Here is a 17,645-nt window from a genome sequence, read left to right on the forward strand (position 1 = left end):
CAGTTCTGATTTGGAGATGGGAGTTCGGCATCTTATATACAAGAATCCATGAAGCGCCTGCTTCCTCCTGTTCCACAGCTCTACCTTCAGTCGTACACAATGTGGCCATTCTTCATTTTTTTACTAATTGTGTATCCATTTTAATGGCATTTGTATTCTGTAAGTGCAGTGCAGCTGTCCTTTGTTGCCTGTGTATCTTACATGATAGGTTGGCAGTGGTCAGTCAGGGTAACCTTGAAGAGGGCACAACATAGCTTGGTTTCTTCCCACCTTTATCAGGTGATAATCATATCCATACCTGCTGAGCACATTTGTGTTGTCAGGCAATGTCTCAGACTCCCCTAACAGAAAGAATGACTTGCTATCCTCAGGGATTTCTCATTCCATCATGGGGACGTGTGGGTACTCATTAAATACTTTAAGAATTTTTTAATTGACAATGCTCTATTAATTCTTGCAGTGACAGACTTATTCCACCCCTGGGCCTCCTTTTTATAGTCCATGAGCAAAGAATGGTTTTTACATTTATAAAGGTTTGTGGAAAAACCAGAATAAAAAAAACAAGAATTTGCTACAGAGACTGTATGTATGGCAGCGAAGCCTGAAAGATTTATTAACTTGCTGTTTAGAGAAAAGGTTTCCCACCTCCTGGCTAATCAAACATATAAGCAACTGCTCTGGTTTTCTTTGCTAGGGTGTATGTAGTCTTAGCAGCATTATTTAACAAGAAAAGAGATTTCATTTCTGTGCCTGTGATTTTGTCTACCAGCCCTCCAACCAAGAATTTGTTGTTTGGGGCTATAGGGGTCCAGTAATAGTCTTTCCAGAATGGCCTTAATGTGGGCACCCTGGCCCACATTATATATATCAAGAATTCTTGACAGATCTAGAGGGCCTCAGGTCTGGTGCCCCATCCCCAAGCTTAAACCTCCCACTGGCTGTCCATTGCTGAAGGGTAAGGTGCAGGCCCCTTGGCCCACCTCCCCTCTGCCTTCTCTCTCGGAACTACCTTGCTTCTGTTTCGTTTGTTTATCCTCCAGGCTTCAGCTCAGATCGGTCGCTCTCTCATCTCTGCTGTCAGTATTTGAAGGCCTTTCTGGTGGCACTCCCCACATCGTATTTAATTGTTGGTTCACATCTCACATCCTCCACTAGGGCTGTGAGTTCCTCAAGAAATATCTTGTTTGTCTTTATGTCCTAAGCAACTAACACAGTACGCGACACTAGAAAACGTGAACGTTTGTTGAGTGACGAACTCTGCTTTCTCAGTTATATGGCTGCAGGGCAGGGATGCATTTCCTTTGCACTGTTTTTTGACTGTAGGCTGTGATGTCTAGACCAGAATTTTTTCGCTCTCTGTACGTTTTGAACTGGATAATGCCTTGTGGGAGAGATGTTCTGGGCATTGTAGGATGGTCGGCACATCCCTGTCCTCCACCCACTGGATGCTGGTAGCACTCTCCTCTTCCTCTCCCGCCATGATAATCAGACACTGGCAGATGTCCCCGGGGGGGATGGAATCCTCCTCGGATAAGAACGACTGGTCTAGACTGTTCCTTGGTCAGTTGCAATGCACCACAGTGAAAACCGAGCACTAGAATTCCTTGGAAGTACTTGTCCTGAATGACTGTGAAATGTTTTATTAAAGACTGTGCCGACTGCACCCCTCGCAGCTGGAGAAAGTCCTAATGAACATTTTCTTTGCTGATTAAGGTAATGTGTTTCTCTTCTCTCCCTTCCCCGTGGCTGACGGACATTCTTGAAGAACACTTGAGGAAAACGTCTACAGCATTGCTCTTTCTCTGGCGCAGCGTTACACTGTCTCCCGCTGGGAGGTTCTTATGACCCATTTGGAATTCCTGTTCACTGACAGTGGGTAAGCACACGATTCGTATGTACGTTTATTGCCATGTCTGCTTTTTCAGATTCCATTTTAGAAGGATCTTGAAGTCGTAAAGTACAGTTTCACCTTTCCTTTTGAGCTATAGTAAACCGACATCTGGACATTCTGTCTTTATCTGTTTCTGATACACATTTCAGTATTCCAACAATAGGTTATTACTTTTTGCCTTTCGGTAATAATAGTTTTGAGTTACATTAATACTCGTGCGTTTATTCAGAGGTTTATTTTATTGAGAATCTGCTGTGTACAAGAAATGGTGTTTGACACTTGGGTTGTAATAGTGAGCAAAAACAGGCATCCCAGATGTCTCGGAGCCTGTAGTCTAGTGTGGGAGACAGACTATCATTGAATAACGACAGACAAATGTGACCACAGAAGACAGCCCAAGTAGGGGATTTGGCATAGTTAGAGAAGACTTTCCTGAAGAAATAATGCTGGAGCTGAGATCTAAATATTGCAGCACAATTATGTGCACTACAATGAGAAGGAAACCATTTTCTAGGGAGACAAAACAGTTAAGTGCTAACGCCTTTTGACAGGAAGTAGCATGATGCACATGAGGGCCTGACAGGTGGACAGTGTGGTTGAGGTCCAGAGAGTCAGGGGAGCACAGTGTGAGATGGCGCCATGGAGAAGCCTAGAAGCCAGCCATGGGCAAGACTGCAGGCCTCTCACTCAAGTCATAGGAAACTATTAAAGGATTTTGTAAAAGAAAGGGAGGATTAGGTCTACATTTTGATAGGCTCACTTTGGCTCCCATGTTGAGAAAAACTTTTAGGGAGACCAATTCAGGCATAAAGAGACCAGTTAGGGAGCCATTAGAGTAATAGACTATGACAGGAGACCATAACTTTGGAGTAGGGATTTGAAAGTCTAGAGGGAGAGATGAGAATGGCTTTCAGAGATATCTAGAAGGTGAAATGGTTAGTACTAAATGAATCGATTGATAAGGACAAACTAGAAAGGAATTCAGTGAGAGTGGAAGGGTCAAGATCAGCTCCAGGATCTTACTGGGTCTGCCTGTTGGGTGAGACAGGTAGCCCTACTTACGGACAAGACATTTCGAAGGGAGTGTGAGGAAAAGGCAAGGAACTGGGGGAAGTTACACACATTGAAATGCCCAAGAGGAAAGGTCATGCAGACAGCAGATCTCACTCCTCTGGGATTCAAAAGAGAAGGAGGAGCTGGAAATACTAATTTGGGAGTTATATGCAGATAGATGAGAAATGAGCTATGTTGTGGGTGCACTTTGGCAAGGAATATGGAATGAGAAAGGAGAGAGACTTAAGACACCCTTGAGGACCTTTCACAATCAACGGCAGATGAAGGGCTGCCAGCAAAAGGGACAGGAGAGTGCAGCCGAGAGGTAGGGCGACAGAAATGGGCATCTGTGTGCTGGGGAAGCTGTGGGAAGAAAGAGTTTAAGGAAAGGGAGGGAGTACTGAGTGGGGCCAAATCCTGCTGAACGGTCAAGATTTGCTTATAGTTCAGCATTTTTAATTTTTATTAAATCTTTAAACTGTTAGCATCTACGTTTTAAGTATTTATGAAGTCGTCACATGGGTGATAGTGTTATCTATGATAAATATTGCACTGATCTCACCATTTTTGAAGCACAGTAATATGTTCACATAAATGTTTCTTATGCCTATTGGCATTTAAAGAATACCTTGGCATTTTATGAAATATCGTTATCCTTTCATTGAATGTTACATAAAAGGCTGTCATATCTGTATAGGCAGGATGCTCCATTGGTCTCTGAATATATTATAAATGATCAGGCGATCTAGTAATGTGCAAGACTGTTCACAGCATGTCATTGTACCTGATAGCAGTGATTATGCAGACGTGCAGCTATTACAAAAGCAGGAAGTCATTACCTCCTGGCGTCATTACTTGTGAGTGACACAACACCTGATATTGATTGAGAAGTGGTGTTTCGTGCCCTCGTTCTTTACTTAAAAGATGTAGTTTGCCTCACTCTTTAATCAGACTCGGTAGCATAGGCATTTGAAACCAGCCGTGTTAATTCAGTAGAAATTGTCCAACATTCACTTGTTGAGTCCAATGCCTTTGGGAAGGTAATGGATCAGAGTTATAAGAAAAATAACATTCTTTTCCTGAAGATTCTGTTTTCCTAACCCTTTAAAAAGCCATTTTCCCCACCAAGTGGAGTTCCCTATATTTTCCATGCTCTTTCCTGTTGGGTGAATTCAGGGATGTCCCCTTTCTCAGCACACGGCCAGGTAGGCACGCACCGACAGTCTCGGGGGAGGCAACACGTGCGACCGAGCATAAGCCTTCAGATCAGGATCGCTAGATGAAATCCGACTGTCTCTCTCTGGCTGTGTGGCCCTGCGCAAGGTAATTCAATTCTCTGAAACTCATTTTCCTTAACTCTAAGGTGTAATAAAAATTAAATGACTTCACGGTAAAGTAGCAAACGTGTGTTCCCTTCACAAGATTGGTGCTTCATTAATGTCGTTACTCCTGCAGTTTCACTCCTGCAAGAAACAGATAATCGTCGTAAACACCCGTACTTGAATTTGCCCCCTAATTTTTCCTCAGTTTTTTTTCTTCTTGGTAGTGTTGAGCGTCCGTGATGGCTTCAAGTGGCCCCGTGTGCCTGGCGCCCGTTGCAGCTCACCCGGCTCCTGCTTTGCTGGGGCTTGCCGGTGGCCCGCGCTCAGGGCTGACGCATCACTCCTTGCCACCTGAGTAGTCAACATCACTTCCGGGCTGTTCTGGACGTGTTGGTGGATCTTAAGACATCACTAAGTACCAGTGTACTTGTGGCTTAGTGTGAGGGCATGGGTTTTGGAGTCTGGTCACATTTCAAGGTCCATATCTGCTGCCCCCAACCCCAACCACGTAGCCATGAGCAAATCTCTTAATCGCCTTGAGTCACTGTTTGCTCAGTTATGCGACCTTTACGCTTAACTTTTAAGGTATAAAGCTTAGAGAAAATCTGTGGGGGGTATATAGCGAGGTGGCTCTGGGATGCTGTTGCATTATTCCTGTCACTGTTCCATCAATTCTGCTGACTCTGTGAGCATCTTTCAGTGTTGGACACAAGGCCATTTTTGAAATACCAGAGGCTGCTTCTAGGTGATTGAATAGTACCACATTTGTTCATTCATTAAATATTATTATTTTTATAGTGTCTTACTATTCTAAGCTTAGGTTTAAGTGCTGGGTAAGACTCAGCGTGATCCTCACAGAGCTTATATTCTAATAGGGGAGACCCCCCCAACACACACACACACACACACACACACACACACACACAAAAATAGCCAAAACATAACGTGCTAGTCATGGTAAGTACCATAGAGGAAATGCACAAGGAGCAGATAGCAGTCTAGGCAGAGGGTTCTGGGGCAGGAAGGGTCTTCATATTTTTGAATAGCTACAGGAAGACCATTGTGGCCGGAGCCTATGGCACCTGTGAGCACAGGAGAACTAGACAGAGGCCAGAACTACCTTTGATGTTCATCCTCGGTGACACCCTGCATTTTCCCCCTTATCTAAACAACAGATTGGAAGGCCACACATCCCACACTTTCAGTTCACTCTGACAGCCAGCCACCTTTTTGTCACCCGGGTGATTACCCAAGTGATTTAGCTTGGGTGTCTAAGATCATGATACCATCTTCTTCTTTCTCAGTTTAGTACTGTCTCCTTTAGACCCATGGCAAGGGCCCCTGGTCGCAGGGCATCTTTGCACTGCTGCTTTCCACGGTCAGTTTCATATTCTCTGGTAGGATGCTTTTGGTCTCAGGTACAAGGATGAGCAAGGGCAAGTTATAGCTGTGGGCAGATGAATACACTGTAAGGTGTCTGCCTTTTTCTGAATTGAAACAGAAGACACACAGGACCTGTGCCCCAGGGTTGCTGCTGCTGAGAGCAGGGATTGTGTCCAGAGAGCCACATTGTAACGGATGCTGAATTCTGGCCTTCTCTCCTGTCTCCTCCTCCCTTAAGCAAGCCTGGCATAGTTGAGGAGGTAATATGAGTCTAGTTACTATGGAGTGGGGATTTAAGATAGCTCAGCTTGTTCAAAGTAGGTCATAACATTGAAAATTAAGATGAAATAAAAACTCAGGACCAGGAAAAAAGGTCTTGGGAAAAAAAATTTTTTTTTTTGTTAGAGTATAATATGAGACTATATACACCAATCAGAATTTGAGGGGTTGGAATTGTCACTTATAGAGAAGACAAAGAGTGTCCTCATGGCTTGCCCCATCATATTCAGAGGGGTGGCTCAGTCGGTTAAGCATCTGACTGTTGGTTTCAGCCCAGGTCATAATCTCAGGTTGTGAGATTGAGCCCCACATGGGCTCGGTGCCGAGTGTGGAGCCTGCTTAAGATTCTCTCCCTCTCCCTCTGCCCTTCCTTTCTTTGTCTGTCTGTCTCTCTACCTTTCTAAAACAAAACAATACAAAACAAAACAAAAACTTAAATAAAAAAAATATAAAACATTCTGCAAAGAATGTCACCGAGTATTCGTATGACAAGAAATAGACAGAGATACTCATTATAGGCCATCCCATCAACTGTGTAGGTGAACTTGGAAAGTTAAATTCTGTTTTTCAGTTTGCAAAGACACTTGGCCAAAATGTTGGCAAAATTGAAAAATGCCATGATTATTTTGACCTCATTTTGTCTTTAGTCACATGTTCTGCTGTCAGGCAGCATTGCAGATCAAGTCAGCCACACTGAGTTCATTCTGAGGCTTTTGTGTGGTGAATACCTCGGATTGTTTCCCTCACGTCAGAGGGAAACTTAGAGGGTAGAATTGTCTCTTTCTACAGGCATCTTTGGGGCAACCCGGTTCACCCATGATTGTGGTCATTAATTTGGACCCATATGTCTTTAAACTTTTAGGATTAGTCTTTGGGGGAAATACCTGTTAGTTGCTACATATGGATTCTGTGAAGTCCTACCCCCACCCCTTTCTCTTCGCCTTTCCCATTCTCCCTTTCCCTTCTCCTACCCCACTGTCCTCCCTCCTCCTCCTCTCCTCAGTAATTTTAATTCAGGTAATGGAACTGTTATCAGTCTCAGACGGAGTAAAGAAAAATGTGTTTAAATAAATTTGTTTTCATATACAAATATAAGTTCTTTCAATACATGCTGTTCTTGAATGACATTTTTGGGTGATTGACAACTTGAAGCCATTACAGAACACTAATCAAGGGATTAGTGCTCATAATTTATTCCTTGTGCATTGGGTACAACTAATGCTAGTTTCTTCCTGTAGTTAATCTCTGAAAGTTAAATATGCACTATATTATATAAGCTGCTTTATAGCTAAAACTTGGCTCAAGAAAAAGCACTTAGACAGTTTTTAAGGGTAATCATTAATTTGATTAGTGAAAAGTCCATAGTGGTTTCACGGTATTTCTTCCTACCTTCTTGAATATGGGTTCTTTGGAGTTGTTTTCTAAGCAGAGATTTCATTTCTTGTTCCAAAGGGAAGATAACAGCTTCTTTCAATGGAAACTATTAAAATGAGTTATTGATTACTGGCGTCTATAAAAGATCTTAGCACATTGTAATTTACTGAGGAGGGAGGTTTTGGTATTTATCATGTGTCAGTAAAGGTATTCCAGTATCTGTGTTGACAAGATAATTAGGTAAAATTGTACGTAGGGCAAACTGAATTGTAGGCACAGAAGAATAAGTGGGTGGGCAAGGGGGAAAGTAATGCTGATTCAGAGAGACTATATTCAGAATGAAGCCAAACACCAGTGAACTAAAACTGTGATGGCTTAGTCACTGTCCATTTTGTAGATGAGACTGTCTTGAGTATTCTGTTTATCTGGGTGTTAGGAATGAAGTATGACAGGAGGACTCTTTTAGAGTAATGCTGCTGGGAGAGAGAACTAATGTCTGTGTTACAGAAAAAAACATGCTGTTTTTGAAATGGTAGTGCAGGCACTTGACCGTCAGTCGATGGCCGCTTTGTGATAAGCTGAGCAGAATGCACACAGGGTCCAAACAGATGTGGACCCTTGGTCCTCGGCGAGTCGCTTAACCTCTCTGATGGCAGTTTCTCCTCTGTAGGTTGCTAATTACTTAGATTTAGCTTCCCTTGCATAGTAATCAGCGTAACAAGTGCATGTGTGTTCTCCCCTTCCATCAGGCGTGCCGTTCTGCCTACAAATCTTTGTTAGTACGAACCATCTTAATGGGGTTACATGGTTTCTTATTTACTTTCTCAGACTTCATTTTGCAAATTATGCAGAAACATAAATTCTGTGAATCACTTTTGCACACCACTGCGCGTACAGTATCTTTCAGAGATGACATTGCTTACTTTGAGTAGTGATAGTATCAAGCATATTTTCTGACCAGCCATTCATTTATAGTCCGTGTTTCTTGCACAGACCTCGTGCTTTCTTGTCTTGAAACCTCTATTATATTATTTTCGCTTCACTCCTGTTTACTATGGCAAGCTCAAGTGCTTCCTTCATGAAGCCTTCTGTTAACATTGACAGCCACCTCCTCTGAAGCCACAGCGCCAGTGATCCTACTCTTAATGGGACTAGGACTTTGTGACCTTTGTCCACCCACACCACAGTGTTGCATTGTTGTTTCACGCTAAGTATTATAGCTCAACTAGATTTTCAGACCACTGGATGAGAGCTCTAGGTTGTAAACCTTTATGCCCTCCTCAGTGCCGACCACAGTGCCTGGTCCGTAGAGGACACTGAAGTTTTTGTTCAGCCACCCATCTGTTTGGCATTCATAAGACACATGTTGAATGTTTCCTTTTTCCCCTCACGCTCATGCTTGGAACTGAGACACTAAAGATCAAGAAGATGTCGTATCATCTTTGCCATCAAGTGAGATATAGTCTAGTAAGGGAGACATACAAGGCAATGAAAAACTAAAGCATGTTATGAGTACCAGAATAGAAGGATGCTCAGAGGAGGCAGCCGGGGACATTTTTATAGAGCAGGGACGTTTTTATAGATAGGGATATTTTTGTAGATGTTCGAATTGTGTCTTAGCAGAAAAACAGGATTTCTCTTGAAGTGACAGGTAAAAGAGCTTTTTAAAAAATTACTTGATATTTTCACTTTGTGGAGTGCTGCTGTTATTCCAAGTATTATCACACACTTGTAAAAACTTTAAAACATAATTTGTATTAACTTTATCTCCATAAACCAAAAACATGTCTTGGCATTTTCTAAAAATGGGAGCTCTAATAAATAGGGTATTATATTTCAGAGGAGTTGCTTTTCAGCCGTAAGAAATCTACCTTTGATACTGCCAGAAGTCTCACTAGCTGCCCCCACATATGTCGTTTGCCACTGCTAAGAGCCCTGGAAACTGGGCATTTTGAGGAATGCTGAGGGCTGCCTGAAGGATTCTGAAAATTTGAGTTTGAAACTTAATTCTGCATGGAGCATCGGGGTTACACTGGACTGGAGGCATGTTCTGTCCAGGGTGAAGCCAAGACTAAAATTAAGTCTTCCCCCCACAAATAAAAACTGATCAACCAAACAAAACTCCTTAATTTTTTTTTTCAATAGTTTAAATCTAAGTGACCTTTTTTTATTATGGTATAAAGACATCTAAGTCAGGATGAAAAGATCAAGATCCGTGTTTTATTCAAATGGCATTCATTAATTCAAGTGAAAGCACACATATCTGTTCTTTCCTATTTTAATTCTGTTTGAACACAGTATCAAATCAGGGTCTCTTGGATATAAAACTTACATGCCTCAGAGTTGGAGCTGTTTCTTCCCCTTGCCATTTCCTAAATTCCTGAAATAATAAGGTTAGTTACCATTCTATAATGAAGCTCAGATTTTAAATGTTTCTTGTGACATGAATAAACAGTGGATCATGGAGGTGGACAAGTCTGGGTTCATTTCCTGGCTGGGATGCGTTGGGGGACTCTCCCATTGGAAGGAATGGGAAGTCATGCCTACTAAACAGGGTTGCTGTGAGCCACGTGAGATAACACGAAAATTGTATAATAGCAGGCGTCTAACACGTCTCTTTCCCTTTATGTAAACTGCATGTGTCCTCGTGGTTTACTGAATTTGATTGGCAGGAGGAAGGAACTTTCTAAGGAGCAACCTTCCTTCTTCGGTATTTAAAAAAAAAAAAAAAAGAGCACATTGTTTAATAAAGGGACCAAATCTTAACACAATTTCTTTGTCCCTAATTTCAGTTTGTCCACAGTAGAAATTGAAAATCGAGCCCAAGCCCTTCATCTCTTTGAGACTTTGAAGACTGATCCAGAAGCCTTTCACAAGCACATGGTCAAGTATATTTACCCCACGATTGGTGGCTTTGATCACGAAAGATTGCTATATTATTTCTCTCTTCTGGAAAGCTGCGGCTGTGCAGATTTTGGGAAATACACTATTAAACCGGAAACCCACATTCGGCTGCTGAAGAAATTTAAGGTAGTTGCTTCAGGTAAGACGATCATTTCCCTGCTCGAACTCATTCTTTAAATTAAATCTAGGGATTAATTTTTTTTTTATACAATCATGTTTGTGTGTTGTTGCTGCCATTGATCTGAACCCACAGGATTTGACGCTAATTGACTTTCGTTATTATCTTTCCAGCTCCTTTACTTACTGTTGAAGGAATTAAATAGCAAAGAAACTATAAGAAACCCATTGGAAGCCACACAGTAACTTAGAGTAGGCCTAGTACTAAAATCCAGAGGTTTTAACTAATCCTCCAGAGGTTTATTCCCTACTCCCAGAAGTTATATTTTACCTGATATAAAGGACAAGGCTGAGACACTTTACAATTGGCAATTTGGCAGAATTTCACTTCACTGGAGCCTCCTCTGAGTTTAAAGTGTGTGTGGAACCCTTAAAATAAGTGCCTTTGAACTTTTGATAAATCGTAGAAATCTTTAGAATGGTATCCATGTCTCCTTATGCTCATAACTAAGAAAATGAACACATTCCTACCTCTCCAATCTGTGTGGTGCTTTATAACTTACAGGGCACTTTGAAATCCATATTCATGTATACTTACAACAGTTGTGAGAATTTACTTCAGCTTATCAGTGGTTTACTGAGTAACCAAATTAGAAACTGGACCAGACACAGAGGAAAAGGAGTAAGATCCAACCCCTGCCTTCGGGCCTTCAGGGAGTGGATGGGAGGCCAGATGAAGAACGGGTGACTAGAGTGCAGTGCGGTGAGTGATGGGTGCCCTGGTGGAAGAAAACCTGGGTGCCCTGCAGGCAGGAAGCGGCGGGCCGCCCTTGTCTCCAGTGCCCCCCTCGAGGCGGTCCGTGCACGGCCCATGACCCCCCAGGCCCGGCCTGGAGCTCAGGTCCTCTGACCTGCATAATCGACAGACTGTCTACTGTAAACCAGTAGATGAATTTTTCCCTCCAGCCACACAGAGGGCTTGGTGTGTGTGTGAAAGCTCTTGGAATCAACCTACTCTCTGGTTTTTTTGTTTTTGTTTTTTCTTTTCTTTCCATTAGGTCTTAATTATAAAAAGCTGACAGATGAAAACATGAATCCTCTGGAAGCACTGGAGCCAGTTCTTTCAAGTCAAAATATCTTATCTATTTCCAAACTTGTTCCCAAAATCCCTGCGAAGGATGGACGGATGCTTTCCCCGAGCTCTCTGTACACCATCTGGTTACAGAAGTTGTTCTGGACTGGAGACCCTCACCTCATTAAACAAGCCCCAGAGGCCTCCCCGGAGTGGCTCCGCGCCTACGATGTCTGCACGAAGTACTTTGATCGCCTGCACCCGAGCGACCTCATCACCGCGGTGGACGCCATTACGTTTTCTCCAAAAGCTGTGACCAAGGTAACTGAAAAGATAGCTTAAAGTGCATTGAATGCTTTAGAAGAAACGAAAATTGCTCTCACATGCTGTAGATTGTTTTTATTTACTTTCTCAAGATGGAGAATACTTACACGTTTGACATTTTAGTTTTTTGCTAAGCATGAGGTGTTCTGAGAAATCATTTTCCTCTATCACAGAGTGCAAGTTGCCTAAATCAGACTCGACTGTTCTCATTTACATGTATGTTTTGTACATGTTACAGTTCTCCTATGTCATTTTATAGTAAATGTTCCATCCTGTTCTTTCCAGTTGATAAGTGGAAAACACCTTCCCACTGCCCGGCCCATGGTACCTGCATTCAGACGCACGCTGATAACTTAGCTGTGGTTAAATCGAGCACTTAAAAAATTTCACATGAATGCCATGTAGTAGTACATGACTTGGTGATGGAATTATTCATGGAAGTCTTTGTAGACATTTTCTAATGTCTGCTCCGTGCTTAGGTCTGAGCCCCTTTAACTGGACTCCAAATTGTGCTCTGGATCCTTCCAACAATGTACTGTTTCACACAGAGTAAATAATGTGGGTGTCTCTCCTTCTCATCTTGCCCTCTACTTGGCCACAAGGCATCTCTGTCCTGCACAGCCTCCTACCTCTGCTCTCAGCTGCTGAGCTCTGCTGCCTTTGGGACTCCTCTTCATCTGCTCTTGCCCATCTTTGCTGCTGCTTTCTCCTTCCCCAAGTTGGCTGGCAAGTTTGCCCAATATCTTACCATGAGAATTTTTATTGTGGCTAATATTATCTTGAAAATTTACTGTAAAGGCTAAGAATTCAAGTCATTCATTTGGAGGTTGGCACAGGTAGAGGTTCAAACATCTTTGGGGATTTCTAGCTTTTTTTTTAAATTTTATTTTTTAAAAGATTTTATTTATTTATTTGAGAGAGAGAGAATGAGCAGGGGGAAGAGGGAGAAGCAGGCTCCCCGCTGAGCTGGGAGCCCAACATGGGGCTTGATCCTAGGACCCTGGGATCATGACCTGAGCCGAAGGCAGACTCTTAACCAACTGAGCCACCCAGGCACCCCAGGATTTATAGTTCTAAGTAACTTGTAAGATCAACAGTTGTGGATGACCAAGGATTTCATTTCCTAATTATTAGAACTCAAGTACTTTTGTTACTAATGTGGTTTTAAATTTTATGAGCACTACTATGAAAGGAGATGATCATTTTTGTTGTTTTTAAGGAAGAAACTAAAGATTTTAAAGGAAGATAACATTGTATATTTGAAAAGACTACAAGTTTTGCGTCCTGTAAACCTGGCTTGCACTTTGAACCCGCCACTTAATAGTTTTGTGGTTTAGACTGAGGACTCTTCTAGACCGGCTAGATTGCCTCCTTGTGGCTGAGTTGTCGATGGTGCAGATAATATTATCATTCCCATTTTGACAGGTGAGGAACGTGAGACTCCATGAGGTTAGTTTCGTGAGAGAGGAGCCACACCTTGAAGTCAGGAAGGCTTTTTTCTAGGGTCTTTGCTCCATCTTCCCAGTCGAAGTGTATCTAAGGAGTCCCGGAACAAGCAGCTCCGGTCCAGGGTCCGGAGCCATTCTAGGAGCTGTGGGAGGGCAGGGACCAGGAGCCCCAAGGATGTTCAGTCCAAGTGGAGTAGCCTGTCACGGGATGTTTCCAGAGCAGGGCTGAGCCTAAATGAAGAAGGCGAGGCAGGAACCTGGCAAATATGGGAAAAGATGAGTCCAGCAAACATGGATTTTGAATCTCCTGAGAATGAGAAGAGGGTCACTGTCCCGACTATGTAAGTATTAGCAATGCAGGAAGTATGTATTGAGGGAAGGGAATGAACCGAGTGGGGAGTTGAAATCCAAGGAAAAGGCTCTAGACGTGGGACGGTGGACTGGCTACAGGAGCCAGACAAGCAAGCAGATGAGGTGGGAAGCCAGGCAGACAGAAGGGCCTTCACTTGAAGGCTGTTTCCTTCCCCTTAAGCTGAAGCAGTTTTTCAATATTTTACGTGAGGGCAGGAACAAGGACTAGCCCTGCGGCCAAGGCCATATGCTAATTGAGAGCATGTAAATGGAAATGGACAGATAGTTCTAGATTTTCCAGGAGCCGTTATTGACTCATGATTAAACTTAAGAGTTGGGTGTAGAATCCACTGAGAGAGTTCATTTTCATTTATGATGTTTTAAGTCAGATGTTTTCTGTTACGGCACATTCTCATCACCTTAGTTCCTTACTTACACCTTCAGATGTCCTCCCACCATCTGAGAATGTATGACACAGTTGTTTGTGCACACAGGTGCATTTTTCCTGAGGAAAAGATGCCTGGCTGACCCACTAAAGAGTGAGTCAGTTAACGATGGCATTGCTTTCTCTTAGTTCAGATGGTATGATCCTTAGCAAGGCACTCTTGTCTAGTAAACTGTCTCAGGAGATGGTTTTCTACTGAGTCAGACAAGCTATAGAGAAGTGAGGCAGAGGCATTTAAAGTTAATTTGACGTCTTTAGGCTAGCTTTATGTTTTCCCTCACTTTATTAATTGGCAAGCTTTTAATTTTCCATTGAGGAAAAGTAAAACGTTTAGATACGGGACTTGCTTGAAATCAGACAATACTGTGCCGGAGTGAGTGAGAACGAGAGAAATTCAAATTGAACACAACCCTTACATGTCAGAGGACACATTGCGAAAAGGCAGTGCAGCTGGATTTGGCCAAATTTACAAAACACCAGATGTTCCCACAGCTCGTACATGATGTTAAAAATGTAAAATAAGTGTATACTACTCATATATAGTGTGCAGTTTTCAAATGTATACCCACATTTAATTCAAAAACCGAACTTACGGAAAGAACTGGTAAGCTAATTCTAGAGTGCGTAACAAGAACAGCAAGCAAACGTTCAGGTGCTAGTATTCAAGAGTATCTGCAAAGCCTGCACTTAGTACCCATCCCCCGACCGAATAAAGCTGAGAAGGCCATTTACCTTCAAGATAATTGTCATTCAGCTGCCATTTGCATTAGCAGAATTTGTGGAAATTCCGAGGAAAATATTCACAACAAGGTATGATGTCATGTAGGCAGAGATTGCATTTGCATGACATTTGAGGTGATGAGTATGCAGGAGGGAGAATACGAATGTCTAAAGTTGGGAGCATTTTCTCCAAATTGAAAAATTGAAATCGGTTCATCTTTGTGGAGTCAGGTAAGAGTTGCTTTCCTATTGCTTTTCTAGTTCAGGAAGTAGAAAGATTTTTTAAAAGGGACAGAGAACAAGGTAATGGGTTAGAAATCCAGGAAAATGGTCAAAGAAGCCAAAATTGAGATCCAAACACTATGTGCTTGGTTCAGATGTGATGTGGTTAGATAAGGGGGGGCTTCTGTGCAGTCTCAGCCTTCATCTTAATCCCGGCCTGGTATGGTCCCCACGCACTTCAGATTGCTGGGAGAGCTGCGTCCGTAAGTAAGGACACAGGAAATACTCCTCTCACCTACAAGATGCTCACCAGGAGTTTGCTTAGGACCCTTCTTTAAAAGCCCCAGGTAGTCACAGAACTAGAAGAGGCTTTCTGGCATCCTGCCTGGTGCTTCTCAACCTGGAATTGGGTGGGCATTTACCACCCTCAGCCCACCCCACGTGAGTCCTCTGTTCCAGCCCCCACCATTGGTTTCTGATGGGAACAGGCCTTCTCCTTTGGGTTAGAGTGGGAAAAATATTTGGAAACTCTCATCTAGTCTGACTTTTGGCCCTCAATCATCATATCTACTGATAATCCAGCTACTACCCCGTGTGTGTGTGTGTGTGTGTGTGTGTGTGTGTGTGTGTGTGTGTGTGTAAAGGATTTTTCTTTGGGCTTCTTATAGTTTCCACTTTTTTGTTCTGCTTTCTAGAACCATGGAAACAGCATAAGGGAATCTCTTTTTCGTATTATGACTGTTCTTGAAATAAGCTACTGTTTCTTCCTTATCCTATTATCCAGATTATTTGACATAAATATCTGGAAGACTAAATTTGTCTTAAAAAAACATATGACCTAAAAATCAAATGTAATTCCTAAGTTTGTCTCAATCAAAGGCTGCATTGTAGCGGTAACTTTGGGGTGTTCACAGTGCTAAGATTATCTCTTAACAAAGGACGGCAGCACATTTTTCACCATAATGAGCAATCAGTGTCTGAAACCACTGTAAAAATGTTTAGATGATGCATATTACCTAATTGCATGGCATGATATATGACTTTCTGATGCACGAATCAAATGCATATTGTGTAGATTCAGACTGAATCACTAAGTAGGCATTAGCTGTGTGCCATATACAATATTAGTTGCCATTGACAACATTAAGATGTAAAAGACAGTCCTAAGAAAGTTAAAAAATTTTTTTAAAGATTTTATTTTTAAGCTCTCCACCCAACATGAGGCTCGAACTCACCACCCCAAGGTCGAGTTGCATGCTCCACTAACTGAACCAGCCAGGCACACAAAATGTTTTTCTTCTTTACAGTAAAATTATTATAATTGAGAATTACACTCCTCATGAAATTAGAAGTTCTTTGAGGCTAGGGATGGTGCCTTTTATCTAATTCTCCAGTTCCTAGCACGTATGAAGTAGGCACTCCTCAAATGTTGTTTAAACAATTATTATGAAAATTGGTGATTGTAAAATCTTTTGATCTCTGGGTGCCTTAACATTCTTAAAAGTTATTGAAGATCTTAAAGAACTTTTTTTTTATTAAGGTTGTATCTATTGATATGTATCATATTAGAAATGAAAACCAAGAAATTTTGGAAATATTTAATTCATTTAAAACTATCGATAATAGACCTGTTCTAGGTTGACATGAATATTTTAATGGAAAATAACTATTTCCAAAGAAAAAAGATTAATGGAAGACAGACATTATTTTATATTTACATGTCTTGCTTAATAGAACACAGCTCGATTCTTGTGTTTATTTTTGTATTCGGTTTTTGTTGTTTGGGCTGAAGTAAATGAAGAAAATCCAGCCTTATCCAGTTGTGAGGTTGGAAAAGGGAGAGGTGCTTTAATAGCCTATATATAGCTTGGGGTGTTCCCCTCTGATACTGTGCTGAAACTCAACGAGTGGTAGATTCTTAGAGGCCAGGTGCAATGTGGAATCTAAAACTACATCATTGAACCTTCTGTCCTCTGTTACATTAAAATCACTGGTCTATGTTGCACTTTGAATGGATCTTTTACCCATGTATGGTTTGTAATAAAAAGCATCAGAGCTTTGGAAAATAGTGATCCACTGAGTTATGCAGATCATCCAAATGTCGAAAAGTTGCATTATACAATATCAACAAAGTCACATGCATTAAAATGAGCGCTCATCTCAGCAGATGAGTGTTTAAGTATTGCGAAGCCGTCAGTCTCACAGTGGTAGATATACATTTTCCCAAATTCTAATTTTTTGCTTGATGGCTCAAATTTTATCAGTGGCAGCAAATACTATGATTTGTTTTCCTTGAAGTGACAGGCTCATTTTGTTCACTTTGGAGAAAATGTCTGCCAAATATCCAAGTCTAAATAACCAGAGCTTTCTATTAGTTGTTCTTTTAAGCAGAAATGGTGATGCATGCAAACGCAGCTGCTTCAACTCATAATTCAAACCATCACACAAATGCTCTTTCCTTACTATGGTGCTTGGTGAAGTGCTTCGTGTGTATATGTCAGTTCTTCATACAGGAGCTTAAAAAATGTGTGCTCAATGGTTGAGATTTAATAAAATTAATCATTTTTATTCCATCATCAAGAACATTCTTAAGTGAAAATTTGCCAGCCAAGAACACAGTGGCTCTTAGTACAGTCTGGTGCCACTCCCTCGATTTGTGCTGAGTCCTCGCGGTTTTATCCACCATTGCTTTTTTACCAACCTATAAACGTCAATACAGTGAAAAAAGATAAACAACGTC

At 41.8% G+C, this 17,645-nt stretch overlaps 1 protein-coding gene across 2 annotated transcripts in view; it reads left to right on the plus strand.

Annotated features, from left to right (window-relative positions):
* The window catches only part of NBAS (NBAS subunit of NRZ tethering complex), a 336,415-nt gene that overhangs the window by 230,736 nt on the left and 88,034 nt on the right, over positions 1–17,645 (plus strand). For both annotated transcript variants that reach the window (XM_034659882.1, XM_034659883.1), the window contains 3 exons: positions 1,766–1,876; positions 10,095–10,345; positions 11,382–11,716. In XM_034659882.1, the coding sequence (XP_034515773.1) occupies positions 1,766–1,876; positions 10,095–10,345; positions 11,382–11,716 (697 nt within the window). The remainder of the gene's footprint in view (positions 1–1,765; positions 1,877–10,094; positions 10,346–11,381; positions 11,717–17,645) is intronic.

This window comes from Ailuropoda melanoleuca, chromosome 4 (genome assembly GCF_002007445.2).
Source record: "Ailuropoda melanoleuca isolate Jingjing chromosome 4, ASM200744v2, whole genome shotgun sequence".
Classification (NCBI taxonomy): Eukaryota; Metazoa; Chordata; class Mammalia; order Carnivora; family Ursidae; genus Ailuropoda; species Ailuropoda melanoleuca.